The sequence below is a fragment of the Erpetoichthys calabaricus genome, chromosome 8 (genome assembly GCF_900747795.2).
Source record: "Erpetoichthys calabaricus chromosome 8, fErpCal1.3, whole genome shotgun sequence".
NCBI classification, from domain to species: Eukaryota; Metazoa; Chordata; class Cladistia; order Polypteriformes; family Polypteridae; genus Erpetoichthys; species Erpetoichthys calabaricus.
Genome location: NC_041401.2, coordinates 87006529 through 87027340, shown reverse-complemented (window position 1 = coordinate 87027340; position 20812 = coordinate 87006529). Strand labels below are relative to the sequence as shown.

At 39.5% G+C, this 20812-nt stretch overlaps 1 protein-coding gene across 3 annotated transcripts in view; it reads right to left on the bottom strand.

Annotated features, from left to right (window-relative positions):
• bcas3 (BCAS3 microtubule associated cell migration factor) overlaps positions 1-20812 on the bottom strand; it is an 830699-nt gene that overhangs the window by 684071 nt on the left and 125816 nt on the right. For all 3 annotated transcript variants that reach the window (XM_028807048.2, XM_028807050.2, XM_028807049.2), the window contains exon 12: positions 17077-17247. In XM_028807048.2, coding sequence (XP_028662881.1) covers positions 17077-17247 — 171 coding nt within the window. The remainder of the gene's footprint in view (positions 1-17076; positions 17248-20812) is intronic.

Below are 20812 nucleotides of genomic sequence, written 5' to 3'. Positions count from 1 at the left end.
CCCCCCACCGCCTCAGAACGGGCAAGAAGTTCTCCCAGTTCCTACCTTGGTTGATTAACAAATTTCACTTGCTGACTCCAAATCTGAAAACCATTTTCATCCAGCACATCTCGTTTTTTAGTTATGATTTTCCAGGTCTTGGACAACTACGGTGACTGGACAGTAAAAGCGATGCGTTTCAGCATTTAGGAAATAAGTTTGGTCTCGAGAAAAGTGAAGCCAAAATTAAGGAAGGTGTTTTTGTTGGCCCTGAAATCCATGAACTGATGCTTGACGATGAGTTCAAAAGGATACTGAAGCCAACTGAATCAGCACCCTCATTCGTGCGGGTTGTACAGAATTTTCTTGACAGTCACAGATCAGAGAATTATGCTGAGCTTGTAGAGAACCTGCTGAAAGTATATTAGCTTACGGGAGCCAGAATGTCACTGAAGATGCATTTTTTACATTCTCATCTCAACTTTTTTCCACCAAATCTAAGCGATGTCAGAGATGAGCATGGGAAAAGATTTCACGAAGATACAAAGGTGATGGAAAACCGATATAAGGGAAAATTTACTCCAAGCATGACAGATGACTACTGTTGGTTGATGCAAATAGAGACGGATGTGCAATACAAGCGCAAAAGCAATTGCCTCAGACAATTTTGAGCATACTGACCTCGCTTTTATATTGAGGTAAATTGACATAAACATGTTTTAACACTAGAATTACCAGAGCCTATGAAAAAACTCGTAGATCCGGCCCACCTTAAATCGCTACTTAAAACCTTTCTCACCTCTCCGCCAGCGTCTTTTGTCATCTAAATGTACTGATAAAGACAAGCTGCCAGCAGCCGGCTATTCCATCCCCCCAACGACTTAGAACGTAAACAAGCTTTTCCCAGCTAATGCCTTGATTGATTATCTGGGAGTGAAGTGGAGTTTTAGAGTAGAAATAATAAGACTGTTATTTGGAACACACGCATTTCATATGTGTTGCATTTCTACAGTAACCTGTGTAAACACATTGTTAAAACAGAAACGGTTTACAATATTCTAGTAGCAAATGACAAAATGTAGGCATAAACTATATAATGTATGAAGCCTGAAGTCCAAATATCAAAGAAACACTTTCACAAAAGGTACAAAAAAAAGCCACCGCCAAAAAAACCCGTCTTAGTGTGAGACATTGACAAGACTTAACTATCACTGCTTCCGTGGCATAACAGTATCAGTCGCTGACTGGGAATCAGAAGGTCATGAGTTCGATCCTGCACAACTCCCATTTGAAAAAAGTGTTCTTATTTTCACTATTTTAGAATAAAATGATACATTTGATTTCAGTCTGTAACAGCCGGTGTAATTTATGATATTTGTAAAGGTTAGCTTTATTTTTTTAAAATTCACTTTTCATTGTCTCAGTCGCGTTCAGGATCCATCCCTACCGCCCCCCCACCTGACACTGCTGTTTTTACATAAAGACGCGCTATAGTTCTGCAGTGTATCACGATACATACGACCGCGTGTTTTTTTCCCCCAGTATTGCCAGTCCCCACGTGTTGCTGTATGCTTGTTTCTTTTGTACTCCAGGACATGCAGAGGAAAGCATAGTAAAGAGCAGTAACTTCAGCGCTATATGCAATCATCAGACACTCCCCATCTGATACTGTTTTCACATAAAGACGCGCTAAAGCTCTGCAGTGTACTTGTGACTGCATTGTCGTACCAATGCTTGCGAACTGAAGTGTCTGCATGCACTTTTCGTGGCATTATACGTGTATTTTTTGAGCATGCCCATGTAGCTCAAACACGGGAACATATGTTGATGTAAAAGTATAACAAAACAAGTGCACTTTTATTCAAGACTATAACCGAAGAAAAAAGAAAGAAAGTTACAGTAGGTGGAATGCTAAGAACTGCTGATTTCCATTCTGTGCTATATAACTGTTAACATTTGAATCTGATGATTGCATATAGCGCTGTCTGATTTAGTGTGCGCAAGAACATGCAGGTGGCCAGTTGCTGAGTGCTACAACACACATTTTAAAAAAAGAAAGAGACAAATATATGTGACGTTTTGAAGAAATCATTTTATGACGCGAATAGTACCAATCAGAAAACATCGTCGAAGTAATGCAATATTATTTGAAAACGAACAGCGTCAGGTTGGGTGTGAAGTTATACTGGCGCTGTTTGAGTCAGATCAGAAGCTGAATAAGCTGAAAAAGCTCCTGTTCTGACTCTAAGTAAAAAAGCATGAATTAATCAACAGAAATAACCGCGATTGACATTTTAAAGTTAACGATTTACAGTGCATACCAATTTATAAATTCAATGTCCGTTTGAGGAAAAAAAAAAACACTTTCTTCAAAGCTGGGAATCGAACTCGCATCTCTGTGGCACAGTAAGGCAGTGGTGCTCCAAGTCAGCAAACCGTCCTTATAACTTATTTTTTCAAGATCCATAACACACAGACAGACAGAGCACTGCGTAATACAGAGACAGACAGGCAGAGATATACAAATAAACAGGGAAGGCACATGTACTGAAAGAAAAAAAAAATTTCTCACCCGCTCTAACATCACCCCTCCCCCGATCTGACTCTCTAAGTAACAGCGCAAGTACAGACACAAATCAAGTGCATGTGTGTACTGTATAATATTAACAAAAACAGCAGCTTACTACTGAAAACGGCAAATATAGGAGTGAGTGGGGATCGAACCAGGACTCTTGATTACACTTGGTTTGTGTCTGTACTTGCGCTGTTACTTAGAGAGCCAGATCGGGGGAGGGGTGATGTTAGAGCGGGTGAGCTCATTCAGTGCTGCAGAAACAACGCGCATGTTGATTTTTGTTTGTATATCTCTGCCTGTCTGTCTCTGTATTACGCAGTGCTCTGTCTGTCTGTCTGTGTGTTATGGATCTTGAAAAAAATAAGTTATAAGGACAGTTGTTCATGTTAATTGCAGTCTCAATTGTTAAAAAAATATTTTAAAAGGAGCATCCCACATGAAAATATAACGATCTCATTAACTGACAGTGCATACCAATTTACAAATTTTATGTCCGTTTGAGGTTAAAAAGAAAAAAAATAAGTAACACTTTATCCCCAGCGGGGAATTGAACTCATGTTTGTGAAGCAGAGAAAAGCTACTCGGTCTGAGAGGCAAATCTTAGCGCGCTACGCCACGGAAGCTGTTATATAGTGTGTGAAGCTTTTGTGGAAGTGTTTATTTGATCTTAGGAACTCGGGCTTTACACATTCTATAGTTTCTGCCTACATTTTGTAACATTTATTACTAAAATATGAAAAAGTTTCTGTTTTAGCAATGTGTTTACACAGATTACTGTAGAAACGGAACACGCATGAAATGCATGTATTCCAAATGGCGATCTATTATTTCTATTCTAAAACTCCAGCAGTTCAGTCACTCCCAGGTAATCAAACAAGGCATGAGCTGGGAAAACCTAGTGAACGTTCTGCGACGGTGGGGGATGGAATAGCCGGCTATTCGCTGCTCCTCTTAATCGGCACATTTAGAAGACAAAAGAGAGGTGAGAACGGTTTTAAGGTGGGCCGGATCTACGAGTTTTTTCGTAGACTCTGGTAATTCTAGTGTTAAAGTGTCTCTGGTATCATCTTCTGGTTTGTTTTCATAATAAACACATTCAAACAATTTTGGTGGGACAGAGATCAAACTCTAGATATTGTGTTGATATATTTACTGATATTCAAAAGTGTCAAAACGGCAATGATGTGTATCTCAAAAATCTGACGTGCTAGCTTAATTCCAATTTCATATATGAAATCAGTGTAAAAAGCTGCTCTGAAGTTCCCAGTAGCAAACAAAAAATATTTTTTGTATACCAGTGTTATCTGGGAGTGAGCAACCCAGAATTGTAAGGGGAAATAATTTGATGTGTGTTTTGTGTCTACAACAATCTGTGTAAACACATTGTTAAAACAGAAACGTTTTTCCATGTTTTAATAATAAATAACAAAATGTAGACATGAACTGTATAATGTGTGAAGGCTGATGGCCAAATAGCAAATAAACACTTTCACAAAAGGTGTAAGTACAATACGACAGCTTCCGTAGTGCTGTAGTTAGAAATGCCGAATTATAATCAAGAGGTTGTGAGTTCGAAACCAGTTCCCCAGCAAATTTACCATTTTGAGTAGTGAGCTGCTCTTATTGTTAATATTATACAATAAAAACATACATTTGATTTGTGTCTGTAACAGCCGGTGAAAAATTATTGTACTTATAAAAGTTAGCGTTTTTTTTTTCACTTTTATTCTATCAGTTATGATCACAATACAACACCAACCCCCTGCCCCAGATCTGACATGGTTACGTTTTATCTGAAACTGGGAATAACTGTAGATGTGAGTGGTGTTTTGAGACAATGGAACTGGAAATTCTCTGATCTGGAGGGATAAAAGCTGACACAAAAACGCTGGTGAATCTGCCTTCTTCGTATCTCACCATCACTTGAATAGAGACATAGGTATATATATGATATTTGAAATAACTCATTTTATGACCTGTATAGTACATTTCGGAAAACACGGTGGCACTGATACATTATTCATATTATTCATATTCATTTGCACGCCTTCTTGCACTTGTAATCAGTGGCCGCGTTTTTTTTTTTTTTTCGATCTTGCCAGTGACCACTTTTGGGTGCATGGGGGTGTTTCTTTTGTATTCCAGGACATGCAGAGGAAAGAATAGTGCAGAGAGGTCAGTTCCGCGCTATATGCAATCATTAGATTCAAATGTTAACAGTTCCCACACACCCAAGGACTGTCTTTTCTATGTTTACGACATGTGTACCTGTTGCAATGTACACACTTCTCTCTGTGCTGTAGTTACTATTACACTGAAGAGGCTGGGGGGAGCGGCAGTCTTGGAACAGAAGCTTGTTGATGTTGCATCCTCTTTTGCTTTATCCATCACCTTTTCTTGTAAGAAGCAACAACAAAGTTCCTCTGCAAGGTGAGCAAAGAACACTCTTCTTTTCTCAGTAGCCCCCGTACATGCCTTGCACAGTACATGTGCGTTGATCGTCGCCAAGTCAAGCGTGTTATAGCACGAGCAACAGGTCACCCACGTGCTCCTGCTCGCACTGAATAAGCTCATGCCTTCTGGTGCACAATGTCAACGCAGCACCGGACAAAAAAGAAAGACAAATATATGTTACATTTTGAAGAAATCATTTTATGACCTGAATAGTACCAATCAGAAAACATTGTCGCACTAATGCGATATTATTTGAAAACGAACAGCGTATCATGATCATGACAGAGTATAAAAGTGAAAAAAAAAAAAAAAAAAAAACACTAACTTTTACAAGTACTATAAATTTACACCGGCTGTTACAGACACAAATCAAATGTATGTTTTTTATTGTATTATATTAACAATAAGAGCAGCTCACTACTCAAAACGGTAAATTTGCCAGAGAGCTGGCAGTTCTAACCACAGCACCACGGAAGATGTCATATTATACTTACACCTTTTGTGAAAGTGTTTATTTGCTATTTGGCTATCAGCCTTCACACATTATACAGTTCATGTCTACATTTTGTTATTTATTACTAAAACATGAAAAACGTTTGTTTTAACAATGTGTTTACAAAGATTGTTGTAAACACAAAACACACATCAAATTATTTTCTCTTACATTTCTGGGTACCTCACTCCCAGATAATCAATCAAGGCAGGAACTAGGAGAACTTCTTGCCCGTTCTGAGGCGGTGGGGGGATGGTATAGAAGGCTGCTTGCTGCTTGGGCTTATTGACACATTTAGAAGACAAAACAACAACAACATTTATTTATATAGCACATTTTCATACAAATAATGCAGCTCAAAGTGCTTTACACGATGAAGAAAGAGAAAAAAGACAAAATAAATAAAAATTAGAATAACGGAACACTAATTAACATAGAAAAAAAAGTAAGGTCCGATGGCCAGGGAGGACAGAAAAAACAAAAACAAAAAACTCCAGATGGCTGGAGAAAAAAAATTAAATCTGCAAGGGTTCCAGGTCATGAGACCACCCAGCCCCCTCTAGGCATTCTACCTAACATAAATGATCAGTCCTCATTGTATTCAGGGATCCCATGGAAGAACTTCATGATGACGGTCATGTGGACTTCTGGCCTTTAATCCATCAATGCAGGGACATCACAGTGCTTTGATCAGGTGGTGGTGGTGCAGGTCGGACAGGTGCAAAGGGATTTGAGGTGGGCTGGATTTATAAGTTTTTTCATAGGGTCTGGTAATTCTAGTGTTAAGCTCATGTTGCTTCCCCAGGAGACTATAGCGGAGAACACCACACTGGTTACTATGGACTGATAAAACATTTTCAGCAGCATGCTGCACACATCAAAAGACCAGAGTCTCCTTAGCAAGTACAGTTTGCTCTGTCCCTTCTTGTACAGTGCCACTATTTTATCAGACCAGTCCAGTTTGTTGATTATGTGAACCCCCCTAGGTACTTGTAGATGTGCACCACTTCCACATCCTCCCAATGAAAGGTGACTGGTCTAAGAGGCTTCTTGGCACATCGGACATCCACCACCAGTTCTTCTGTCTTGCTGATGTTGATTTGTAGTTTGTTGTCCCTGCACCACAAGTCCTCCACGACTTTCCTGTACTCTGACACATATTCATTATTAATATAGCCTATGATGGATGATTATTCTGAAAATTTCTGTAGATGGCAAATTCTGTCGTGTAGAGGGTAAACAGGAAGGGAGACAGGACAGTTCCCTAAGGTGCTCCAGTATTAAACGCCACCATTGCTGATACTTCAGCTTTTTCCCCAGTTACTGAAGCAGAATGGTGTTAAAAGCACTAGAAGTGTCTAAGAACATTATCCTGTGTGTGGTACCTGCTTTGCCTAGGTGGGAGTAGGCTCTGAGGAGCATGAAGATGAGAAGCATCCTCCACAACTATATGTACCTGATAGGCAAAATGGAGAGGATCCAGATGTTCTGGGGGTCCAGCCTGTTTTAGGCCCAGCCTCTCAATGTTATTCATGATGTACAAAGTAAGAACAACTGTTCTAAAGTCCTTGGGATCACAGGAATGCTCATTCTCTGGCATTAGGACCACACAGGATATTTTTCACAGTTGGAGAACCTTCTGCAAATTCAGGAAAAGGGAGAACAGGCATTTGGACCACACAGGATATTTTTCACAGCTGGAGAACCTTCTGCAAATTCAGAAAAAGGGAGAAGAGGTGCTGATGTTTTCAGCACCCTGGGGCTGATTCCATCCGGACGTAAAGCTTCATTTATGCAGAGTTTTCCCAGCTCTCTGCTCACTTAATCAGTAGACACACACAATCCAGGGAGTGGAGTGGGGGGCTAGAGACCACAGGTGTGATGTCATAGTAGGTAGTCCAGGGCACAGATGGCAGTAGGGATTCTGGAACCTCCTCAGCTTGCAAATAGAGGGAAGCAGTGCAAGGGGCGGGCTGGACTGATCGAGTTAAAACTGTTCTTGCCTCCTTTAACTGCATGTTTAACAGTGGGCTTCTAACTAGTTCATCAGCTCTGTTCTTGCTCCCTTCCTCTTCATGTTTAACAGCATGCTTGTAGCCAGTGATAGTCATCCCATTCCACAAATTCTTCATGTTGTTTTTTTGCAACTTGTGCTCACATTAGTCTCTGTATTGGGCTTTCCTATTACAGAGCTGCTTCTTCAGTTCTGACTGCACCCCCTTGATTTTACATTAGGCTTGATCCTTAGTGAAAATATACCGTATTTACAAATTTGCTTAGAAAATGTAGATAATTATTTAAATATGTGTATGTGTCTATGTACATACAGGGGTAGGCAAAAGTAGGTTTGCAGTTATTCGTATGGAAAAAGAATGCAGGTTATGATTATTATAATAGCTTTATTAACTCAAAAGAATGTCACAATGGCACATTGCACTTATGTACTATCCTGAAATTGCCAGCCTTCATTATTTACACATACTTGCAGTATACTTGCTAATAACAATAATAAAAGGAGAAGAAGACAAATAGAATTAAAATTACATGAACTAAATTTAAAATAATATATAAATAATAATACAAGAATAAACTCTATATTTTGCATACTCACAACTAAAAACCTACTTTTGCATGTGTGTGTGTGTATACATACACACATACACTAGAGGGCTTTGCCCCCTGCTTGCTTCGCTCGCCAACCCCACTGCCTGTGCTTATGCACCAGCAATTTTGCATCTCTGCTGCTCGCATATGTGGATTTCACTTTCACCAAACAACAAAACTTTTAATTCTCGCAGATAGGGCTCTTACTTTTCCCTGATGGCAACATGAATTAGACGATTTACAAGTCTCCAACTTAAAGTTTAAAGCCAAACAATATCTAAATACTTCTGTCATATCACCTATGTCCATATATTCAATCTCTTTTCGATTTGACCTTTTCGTCAATATTGCATTGAATTTTGATTCCGTGTTTGAAATTACATCGTGACAACTGCCCATGAGTGAATTTCGTTTTTTTCTCTCTACACGAACTATGTTTGACAATAGCATTCACACAAATTAGAAATGATTGAACTGTGTGTGTGGCTGTAAATGTTTTAGATGTGGGCAGGACTTTTCCAAATCTTTTTGCATAAAGTCTTGTCTCGTGGGGCTTGAAATTTTCTCTCGTGGGATTTCACTTTCACCAAACAACAAATCTTTTAATTTTCACGGATACGCCTCTTCATTGGGAAGAAACACTACTTTTCCCTTATGGTAACAAAAATGAGATGATCTACAAGTCTCTGACTTAATGTTTAAATCCAAACAATAAATTTGATCTCTTTTTGCTGTTCCATTATTTCACCGAGTAATAATTTCCGTTTGTTTGCGCTAATGCGATCTCTACTATCATTTTTTTGAGACCTTTGAATTTTCGTACTTCCATTATCTCTAACCTGCTCTGCATGTGTATCGCGCCAATGCAACACTAAGGAGGTTAAAGTAGAGTTGGAACAGACTGTGTTACTACACCTTCTGAAGTACTACTTGGAAAATATTACACTGTAGAAAGTTGTAATGACAATGATAATAGCAAGAAAACAGCAATTAATAAATGAAATGAGACAGGACATTATTACCCTTAGAAATGTAGGCCTTTCATATAGAGAAATTGCAAAAGAAATCAAAGTTTCAATGAGCATGGTGTCCTACACAATCCAAAGTCAACTGGAAACTGGAAGAAACTCTGATAGGAAGGGATCTGGCAGACCAAAAGTCACAACCCAATGTATATGTATGTATACAGGACACATACAGAAGTGCATGCTGACAGTTAGGTCCATAAATATTTGGACAGAGACAACTTTTTTCTAATTTTGGTTCTGTACATTACCACAATGAATTTTAAATGAAACAACTCAGATGCAGTTGAAGTGCAGACTTTCAGCTTTAATTCAGTAGGGTGAAAAAAACGATTGCATTAAAATGTGAGGCAACTAAAGCATTTTTTTAACACAATCCCTTCATTTCAGGGGCTCAAAAGTAATTGGACAATTGACTCAAAGGCTATTTCATGGGCAGGTGTGGGCAAGTCCGTCGTTATGTCATTATCAATTATGCAGATAAAAGGCCTGGAGTTGATTTGAGGTGTGGTGCTTGCATTTGGAAGATTTTGCTGTGAAATGACAACATGCGGTCAAAGGAGCTCTCCATGCAGGTGAAAGAAGCCATCCTTAAGCTGCGAAAACAGAAAAAACCCATCCGAGAAATTGCTACAATATTACGAGTGGCAAAACCTACAGTTTGGTACATCCTGAGAAAGAAAGAAAGCACTGGTGAACTCAGCAACGCAAAAAGACCTGGGGCCTCATGTATAACGCCGTGCGTAGAACTCACACTATAACATGGCGTAAGCACAAAAGCGGGATTGTGCGTACACACAGAAAAATCCAGATGCAGGAATCTGTGCGCACGCATACTTTCACGTTCTTCCACTACATAAATCCTGATCGGCGTGAAAAGTAACACACGTGCACGCGCCTTCTGTCCCGCCCCAACTCCTCCCAGAATTACGCCTCTTTCAATATGCAAATCAATATAAATAGCCTTCTGTGAAAAGACAATGGGAAAAGCACGGGGGAAATATAAGAATTTCAGCGAATACCAAGTGGAGGAAAAGGAAAAACGTACTATTTGTTGGTTTAAGCAGTGGTATAATCAACAAAAGAAAGTTGATCGAGTGACAGAGTGTCGGAGAAACTCGAAGGCTCAACTTCACAAAGTCGCACAGTGCCCGAAATAAAAAAGAAATCACATATCAAAGTCGCCGTGAAAAGGCGAGTCGTAGCCCACCGTCTGAGTGTCATATGAAAGCTTATCAGGGTACAGAAAAAAAAATAGGCACACAGTGGGAAAAAAGCACGAAATGTCAACTTTAATCTCGAAATTTCACGTAGTTTATTTTGCCATTAAAGTAGAACATCATAAACTTCATCTTAAAATCGTTTATTTTACTAGTTTCTCAAGTAGCACGTTAAATGCTTTGTTCTGTATTTGATCTTCTATGTGCTCTATATATGTGAATCACTACGTGCTTCCGTTCTTTCTTTCTCCGACACAGAATCCATTACATTCGTGATATTACAGCTCTCTGAATAATTAAAATACTGACATGTACACGTGATATCATTTTCATGATGATAGGAATGAAAGCATGTTATTAAACATGGGAACACGGTGGCGCAGTGATAGTTGATATCTCACGCAAGAGGCTTGCTGCGCCATGTGCGACCTTCGATGAAATAATTTATTACAGAACTACTGTCTCTTTCAAACGTACTAACCTCCAATTCCTGTCCTTACTTTTCTTTCTCCAAATGACCAATCGCCACACAATCAGCTCTGTAATAGACGTTAAGCCATCTGTAAGCTTAGAACGCCGATTCTTCAAAACTTTTAAGGAACGTCGAAATATCTTTGCAGTACATGTTTAATTATTCTGTCCGTCTATCTTTCCAGTGTCGCGTCAGCGCAAGAATACAACGCAATGCAGGAACAATCCCTGAACTAGCTAGCGCTGCGGCACCGTGTCCTCACATGTTTAATTATTAACAATACAGATTATTTAAATGAAGTTAAAGTTTTAGCTGTATAATATAATCAACATATTTTGCTGCATTTCATCTTAAAAATGAATACCGTCATCATATGTAAATACGCACTTTATAAAGTGGCGCAGGTTGTGCAATATTATAACTGTAGTGCAAGTTTACAGTGAGGTGATTGTACTTATAAGTAAACAGTTATATAAGGAGCACTTGATGGACTGATTGAGTGCGTTTAGAGTTCTTGGGATGAAACCTTTTCTAAACCGCGAAGTCCGTACTGGGAAGTCTCTATAAAGCGTTTTGCCATGGCTCAGGCAGCATCTGCTTCATGCTGTATACCGATATTTCAGCTGCTGCTGTGATTCCCCACTCAGATACAGTGATATAAATACTCCGAGTGGTGCAGCGAGAGTAATATGGAAAAAGATGATCTGCTGTGGCAACCCTTAACGGGAGCAGCTGAAAGAAGAAGAAGATGCAGTGAGAGTTACAACGCTAAAGCAGTTATGGTATCTGGAATACTATGGCTATTCCCTGGACCATTATATTGCTGCAGGTTAATTACAATCAGATGCATTACACTAATAAACAATATGCAGTTAGTTTCAGTGTATTTATAAAGCAGCGTCAGGAATGTGGATCTAAGAAAGAAAGGTGATCACACAGGAACAGTAGCACTGCTTTGACGCTGGGTGCCGCCAGTCTGCAAAACCGATCGGAAAAATTGCGTATGCCAAGGAATGAGTTACCGTGGAAATGTGCGTGGCTTTACGCCAAGTTTAGGTTTTATACATCGCGATTTGAGCGTGGAAAGGTTCGTACGCAACATTTCTGTGCGTACGCACCGTTTATACATGAGGCCCCTGGACGTCCACGGAAGACAACAGTGGTGGATGATCGCAGAATCATTTCCATGGTGAAGAGAAACCCATTCACAACAGCCAACCAAGTGAACAACTCTCTCCAGGGGGTAGGCGTATCAATATCCAAGTCTACCATAAAGAGAAGACTGCATGAAAGTAAATACAGGGGGTGCACTGCAAGGTGCAAGCCACTCATAAGCCTCAAGAATAGAAAGGCTAGATTGGACTTTGCTAAAGAACATCTAAAAAAGCCAGCACAGTTCTGGAAAAACATTCTTTGGACAGATGAAACCAAGATCAACCTCTATCAGAATGATGGCAAGAAAAAGTATGGAGAAGGCGTGGAACAGCTTATTTTCCAAAGCATACCACATCATCTCCAACGGTGGAGGCAGTGTGATGGCTTGGGTGTGCATGGCTGCCAGTGGCACTGGGATACTAGTGTTTATGGATGATGTGGCACAGGACAGAACCAGCCAAATGAATTCTGAGGTGTTCAGAGACATACTGTCTGATCAAAACCAGCTAAATGCAGTCAAATTGATTGGGCTGCGTTTCATGATACAGATGGACAATGACCCAAAACATACAGCCAAAGCAACCCAGGAGTTTATTAAAGCAAAGAAGTGGAAAATTCTTGAATGGCCAAGTCAGTCACCTGATCTTAACCCAATTGAGCATGCATTTCACTTGTTGAAGACTAAACTTCAGACAGAAAGGCCCACAAACAAACAGCAACTGAAAGCCGCTGCAGTAAAGGCCTGGCAGACCATTAAAAGGGAGGAAACCCAGCATCTGGTGATGTCCATGAGTTCAAGACTTCAGGCTGTCATTGCCAGCAAAGGGTTTTCAACCAAGTATTAGAAATCAACATTTTATTTCGTTATTTAATTTGTCCAATTACTTTTGAACCCCTGAAATGAAGGGATTGTGTTAAAAAAATGCTTTAGTTGCCTCACATTTTTATGCAATCGTTTTGTTCACCCCACTGAATTAAAGCTGAAAGTCTGCACTTCAATTGCATCTGAGTTGTTTGATTTAAAATTCATTGTGGTAATGTACAGAACCAAAATTAGAAAAAAGTTGTCTCTGTCCAAATATTTATGGACCTAACTATATATTAAAATAGTTTTTTAAAGGCTATTTTCAGAAAATAAATGCTTTTTTTAATGCAATATGCTGAAAATGTCATGCCACAATTCAAAACACTAAAGTAGGAATTACCGCAACCAATGCACAAACTACCATGTCTTCTTATTTACAAGTTTTCCATGGCTCTTAAATTCTAGTGAAATTGTATAATAACTGCATTACAAAATGATGGCTTTCTTTGTTAAGGTAAAATATTAGGAAGTGGGAAAGAATATCAAGGATTATTCAGATCAGCTGTCATTTTTCAATTAAACAATTTAAAAATTTTTATATAGAGTAAAATTAATCTATTCTATCTTAACATATAAAGTCAGATTATTTAAAAAAAAAAAAATTGTAATATTTTCTTGCATGTTACTGTTACAACTAATGTTTTGCGTTGTTGCAAAGTCACTCCCAAAAAGTGAACTTCCACAGTGATTGTACTGGTTTAGAAGAACAGCTTCTGTGGTAATGCAGTGATGGGTACAGATTGTACTTATGCAGAGGAGGAAGGTCAGCGTTGCTACTTGCTGTTCCCCCACTCCATAACATTTTTTTTCCACAGAAGCGTGCATGACCGCACCTCTATCTTCAGTCCTGCATCAATAAATTTAAGAAACTTTCTTCAACTACACCTGCTCTAACTCATTCTGCTCTTGAACTAACTATGCTGCATACCAACAGATAGACAAATTGAAGAAAAAACAATACTTTCTTCATCCAGGTATTTTCAACCCCTTATATTTCATTATTTAAAAATAAAAATTTTAAAGTATTACATTTCTGATGGATTATTTGCCACTGATTAACAAAAAAGTGGGTAATGTGAAAACAAAATCTATATATTCTTACAATTTAATTATAACTAAAACAGCTGATTCCATTAGTATTTACCCTTCTTGATTTTAGTAGAGGCAAATTTGGAAGTAGCTACAGGTAGAATTGTTTCAGTTTTCTGAAAACTTTGAAAAATTGTTCAGAATTAAAATTTGAAAACACTTTTAGACTCTTAACTTTGAAAAGGACTATTGGTATATATCAGTTTCCAATATGTGCCATATAGTACCAAGTAGACCAATGTGAATGGGTCATTTCAAGGAGCTGAACTATTTTTAGACAGTCTAGTGTAGCAACAGAAATATATTTTGAGTCATTTCTTTGTAGAAAGTTGTTATATTCAGGTCTGCTGCCTCATGTCAAATGCAGAACACTTTCCTCCAAGATTCTGCTGTACTGTACTGCTCTTTCATATACAGGTGTCAATCAAACACCAGTATTTTGGTACACTGTATTAATTCCTAAAATTAGTAAGAGGAAATTGTCTTTCCACATGACCTTTGGAGGTCAGAGCACAGAGTCAGCCATTGTACAGTGCCCCTGGAACAATTTTCAGGTTAACTAGTATCTTCATTTACAATTTTCTACTTTCAGTCATTTTAGATAATTCCACCAATGCCCACTGAACTATGCCCTAAAAACTCACTAACTGTGCAAGCAGGGGGGGCTTTCATTTTTTTTATTTTTGTCATTAAAAATGATTCTTCATTGTGTCTATATGACCTTCCTAACAAAACAAAGTGTGAGGTGATATCTGTTGAGTAGCATATAACTATAGTTTTTGTCATTTCAAGCTACTGTGTTCAGAGCCCTGGACAATACTTTTTTTCCCTACAACCCCCATTAAAAGAAAATTTCTAGCCTTTGTCACCAGTACTTCATCAGGTAAGTATGCCCATTAGTGGGGCTACTCTCTCATGTATTTGCATAGCAAGGGCATTACTCAAGTTGAATCTGTGTAAAGAAGGATTGGCATTGTGTGACCATTAAAAGAACAGATTAAGTGGACTCAGAAAGGTAGAAATATAAATTAAATTCTTAGAAGTGATGTATGTTTGACTCCCAGAGAAGTTGAAGTTAGCTACCTATTCACCACAACTTAATAGCTAAGGCCTGTAGTAATATGCATTTTAAAAACGTTATACACATTAAACCTGGTTACATTACACCAAAGATAAAATTTCTCATTTTAATTAATTTGACTTTTGACTTACCCAGCATGGGAAAAACCTGGGCAAACCTAGAACACTGTCCTGTAATGGTCAGCAAGGATGTTTAACAGCCACACTACATGGTTAAATGTCATTAGGCCTGTTTTGGTTTCATGATCTTCAATCAAAATGAACTTCTGTGTTTTTGAACAATTTTTTGAACAATTATGTATCAATAGAGATTTTAAAAGTAAGTAGTATAAAATGTAGATTATGAGGATTTAAAAGAAGTTTGCTGCTCTGATTCTCTCAAAATGTAAGTATTACATTTTGAATAAATTATACAGATATTTATGTGAAGTGGTCCTCCACGATGCTGTAGGCGTTGTGAATGCTATAGTTGATAAAGATGTCTTCAATGGCGGGTAGAAAGGTGTCTGCAAAATCAGTTGTAGGACATTGTAGTCAGAGATGCTACAGATCTCAAACCAGATGGTGATGCAGCTGGTCAGAATGCTCTCAATGGTGCACCTGTAGAATGTGGAGAGAATGGGAGGAGGGAGATTTGTCTTCCTCAGCCACCGAAGGAAGCGGAGACACTGCTGAGCCTTTTTGGCTATGGAGATGGTGTTAATTCACTGATTAAGGTTAGCTGGTAGGTGCATACAAAGGAATTTAGTGTTCGTACCCAATTCTACCACACAGCTTTTCGATTTTTGGGTGCAGGCATCATGGACCTTCCTCTAGTCAACAATCAACTCCTTCTGCACTATGTAAGACTGACTCATTCCCATACTGATGAGACTTACAACCATTATGTCATCTGCAAATTTAATGATGGTGTTTGAGCTGTACACAGCCATATTGTTGCAAGTGAGGAGAATAACCAGAAGTAGGCTGAGTATATAGACGTCGGGGTCACTAGTGCTTAGCGTAATGGTGCTAGCGATGATATCTACAATGCAGAATGCCAGGGGTCTCTCTGTCTCCAAGTCCATGATCCAATTACATAGGGTTATAGCTTGACAGACTCCGCTTTCCTATGAGCTTCTAAGGGTGTTGTATGCTGAACTGAAGTCTATGAATGACATTCTAGCATAAGATGGGATAGGGCCAGATTAGATGATAAGGCATCCTCAGTTTAACTGAGAGCTGGACAGCATCATGTGATGTGGTAATTCCAGCTTTCATGTGGCCCAAATCTAGCATCTCAAAGCACTTCTTGCTAACTAGAATAAGTGGTATTGGACAATAGGTAGTGAGTCAAGAAACTCAGGACATCTTCAGTATGGGTATGATGGTGATGGTTCTGAAACACTTGGAGACGACTGCCTGCTTCAGGGAGTGGTATAGGGCAATAGGCATTGAGTCAAGAGACTCAGGACATCTTCAGTATGGGTATGATGGTGATGGTTCTGAAGCACTTGGAGACGACTGCCTGCTTCAGGGAAATATTGAAGATCTCTATAAAGATATATATCTGGTTTGCACATTCCCTGAGCACTCATCCAGGTATTAATTGCATTAACAATTTACAAACAATTTTGTGCAGGACGTTTTACATTTTGCAGGCAAGCAGTAAACATCCATCCATCCATTCATCCATTTTCCAACCCGCTGAATCCGAACACAGGGTCACGGGGGTTTGCTGGAGCCAATCCCAGCCAACACAGGGCACAAGGCAGGAACCAATCCCGGGCAGGGTGCCAACCCACCGCAGGCAGTAAACATCTACCAATCAAATTTGATATCAATTTAGCAAACAAATTTCAATTAAGATATACTGATGTTTCTATCTCTTACCAAAAGAAAATGAATACTACTGATTTTTTTTATGACACAATAGGTACAATTGAGTTAGTGAAGCAAGCAGGGGGCAAAGCCCCCTAGTTTAACTAGAAGGGAATCTTACAAAAAAAATAAGTAAAATGTAAAGAATTTTGAGAGAAAAACTGATAAAGTGTTATTCAAGAGATCAAAAAAAACCTTAAATTACCTGGCCTTCACCAACACTCTCTGTATCAATGATGGTAACAATCCCTGGAGTATAAGGACTTCGCCGTACTGGATTGTTTTGTGTCACTTCTTCATCAGAAACACCTGAAGGCAATGTTCCTGCAAGCTGAGTCACCACTTTTCCCACCATAGTAAGACCAGACTTAAGTGTCTACAATATAAAACAAAAGTGCATTGTATTAACAACATGACCACCAAATATGAATCCATTAATAGTCTCAGTAAGTTTAGCTATTTCTATTAGAATAAGTATAACAGACAGCATTTATTCCTAAACAAGACCCAGCAGAATACTAAGTCAAAAATTTAAACTGACTTGAAAGTCTAGGGCACATCTTACTTTCCCAAACCCATTACAATGATTATTCCAACGCATTGTACAAATTACCTGTGCTGTTGTACTGCCTAACTAAGAATTATTTTTTTGTATTTAACTGACAGAATACTAAGTGAAAATTTTAAACAGACTTGAAAGTCTAGGGCATATCGTAGGGTGCATCTTACTTTCCCAAAACCATTACAATGATTTTTCTAACATGTTGTACATACTACCTGAGCTGCCTCACTAAATTTTTTTTTGTATTTTACCTGTTTCCTACATCCACATATCTCACGGCATCACATAGCACCTCAAGCTTACCTATATAGTAGTTTCAAAATGTTACTACTAATAAAAAAAATTAATAGATGTAATCCCAAAGTTTCTCAAAAAATGTAATTCACACACTACAGAACGTTAGAGGAAATACATTCTTACAGACTGTATAGGAATTGCATATTTATTGACATATGACATATTTATTGTAAATTTGAATTATTACTTCACTAGCCAACCCGCAGCGTACCATACACCGCATAATCAGGCCGTTCTTTTTAATGATTTTTAAGCACAGGGAAAAAATTAACATTTGAAATATCGGTAATGTAATAAATCACCAAGAAAAGTAACTTTTCATGTGCCCACACCCAACTCGTCACCTGAATCGTTTTCCTCTTTGCACAGTCCACATGCACGTGTGAGTCACGTAGACTTTTCATTGTTGTTTGCGGTTTTGGCTGCTTTTCTATATATAATCCACCAAGTCACCCGACCATGGTAGTACCAAGGTGGGGGGGGTTTGGGGGGGGGGGGGTGTACAAAGGGCAGGGACGTAGTCAGTGTGAGCGTATGACCCGCTAGCCATGTTTTTGAAAGTTTGGCCCGGAGCCTTATCCGTAACGCTCCTTTCAGTAAGTACAATGCACACGCATTTAATTTGTCAGCCACTTTTTGCCAGCCGTCTTTTCTGGTTTGGGCTGCTTTTACAGTGTTACCGCTTGTGCATATTAAATCTTGAAATCCTTCGAGTAACTAATTAACTAACTAACACCCACCCACCCAGCTTGTGTGAAAAAAATGCACCCGTTCTTTCATCATTTTGTTGCAGCCTATCAAAGACTTGCTGATCATGTTTTTTAGACTCAATATACATTGGCTTTTCACTCAGCGGGAGGGCGCGCAATCATTTCGGATTATTACATCCAGCTAGTCTGCTAGACTAATCTGCTACACGGCTGCGTTTGAAAAACCGACTTATCCCGGATGAGTTTCACTGGCATTAATGATTAGGAATCTGGTTGGAACAAAACCCTGCATCCACAGGGGTTCACCAGGACCGAGTTTGGGAAACACTGCTGAACACAGATGAAACCGACTTAGGTGAGGAGTTGGGGCGGGGAAAGTGGTTGCAGCTATTGATTATTCAGTGTTGTTTGCCTGGGTGTCAGATCTGGTCAACGGGATCAGAAATAAAAGGAAAACAATGTAAAGGCAATGTCACAGGTGATCCTGTGGTATAGCGGGTCTACAGCTCCCCTTCAAAAGGCCATTTTTAAATAAATAATCATCACACTCACAGCGTAGTGAGGGGCGTGGAATTGTGGCTGAAACGGTTTCCAGGTGGAGTCGTGCTGTGGGCATTTCTCCCCTGTGCAGTGTGCGAGCGAGTGAGGAGAGAGAGAAAGCCAGTACGTTAGAGTGAGCGAGAGCAGGCTCGAAGGCAATGTGTTCCTGTGGTATAGAGGGTCCATAGCTCCCCTTCAAAAGGCCATTTTTAATCAGGTGGCTGACAGTAGTGGAGTCAGGCACAGAGAAGGTCAGCTGGTGGAGAGCGTCTCGATTGTTGCAGGGCCTGCATCAGTGAAGCAGGTGAAACGCTAATGAAAAAGAGGCACAGGGCTTATTGGTTTTTAAAGACTGCTTCCTTCATTGTGTTTTAACCTCAGTTTTAAAGGATTGCGTGGCTCTCTCTCTCGCACTGCCTGTGTGTGTGCCTCTGTCTCTCTGTGCCTCTGCCTGTGTGTGTGCGCAGCTCTCTCTCTCTCGGGCTGCCTGTGTGTGCCTCTGTCTCTCCCTGGTGCTGCCCGTGTGTGTGCGCAGCTCTCTCTCTCGCGCTGCCTGTGTGTATGCCTCTGTGTCTCTCTGGCACTGCCTGTGTGTGTGCGCGGCTCTCTCTCTCTCGTGCTGCCTGTGTGTGTGCCTCTGTCTCTCTCTGGTACTGCCTATGTGTGTGCGCGGCTCTCTCTCTCGCGCTGCCCTGTGTGTGTGCCACTGTCTCTCTCTGGCGCTGCCTCTGTGTGAACCAAGGTTCCGCTGAGGTTGACTAATGAAAAGTCAACGTGGCTCAGAGCTGCAAGTGGACTGTGGCACAGACAAACAGAAATGACGGCATGTTTTCCGAGGCGTCGCGTCCGAGTTGATGGGCGTGGCTCTGCGAGTTTTCGTCGTATCCAATGGTCTAAGAGTTGGTGGGCGTGGCTCCTTCCTGCATGCGCCATTGGCGTCTTACTTGTTGGCGGTTTAGTGAATCCACGCCCCTTCTGGCGTACTTTCCATGGGTGGCTACTTGTCGGCGGCTTAGTGGATTATATATATAGATATTAACCAAAAAGAGAAAAAGTGACAACAGTTTTAAAAAACGCTCAATCTAAAGACTTGTTTGTTGTTTTTGCATCATTTTAACAGTATAAATCAACTGAAAATGGTTATATATCACAATAAGAAAAATAAAATCTTTCTGTATGTATTTAAAATTGAACAATACAAAAACTCCACCAACACATTAGTCACAACTGAATGTAAATCAATGTAAAATATGTACTTTGTTACAGGATACTAACTGGCAAGAGTTTGTCAGGGCCAATAATAATATTAAAATATTACAACATTAAAACATATTAGCTAGTTTTAGGTCATGTAACAGTTAAATATTAAAAGGTCATCCCTGTATTTTTCATTCTTCTAAATAACTAGTAAACCTCCAATATTTATCAGCCCAAAGCTAGGAATGAGAGGAACAAATTAAGTGACAGTCATTTCCTGGGCTAGGTGGCAAGTATATTCTTCAAGTCAAAATAAAAAGTGTGAAGAGAGGATAAAAGATGGCTAGACTTGCTTTTATATGTAGCAGACTGGAACCACTTTTTTACTTGCTTGCTTAATCATGAATATGATGTAATGAAAAGCAATGAACAGTATGCACTATGAGAAAACCTCGCAGGTAATTGTTTTAGAAATGCAGCTGTTTAACACTTCAACCTGGAGAGATGTTGTGCATCAAGTACTTTCATTTCAGCAGCCCATTATCTCATATGTAGGTCTTCCTGGGTACGACTTAAAATTGTGTACTTGATCAATAGATAAGTGTTGGATACCTGCAAAGGACATGAAGTAAAGA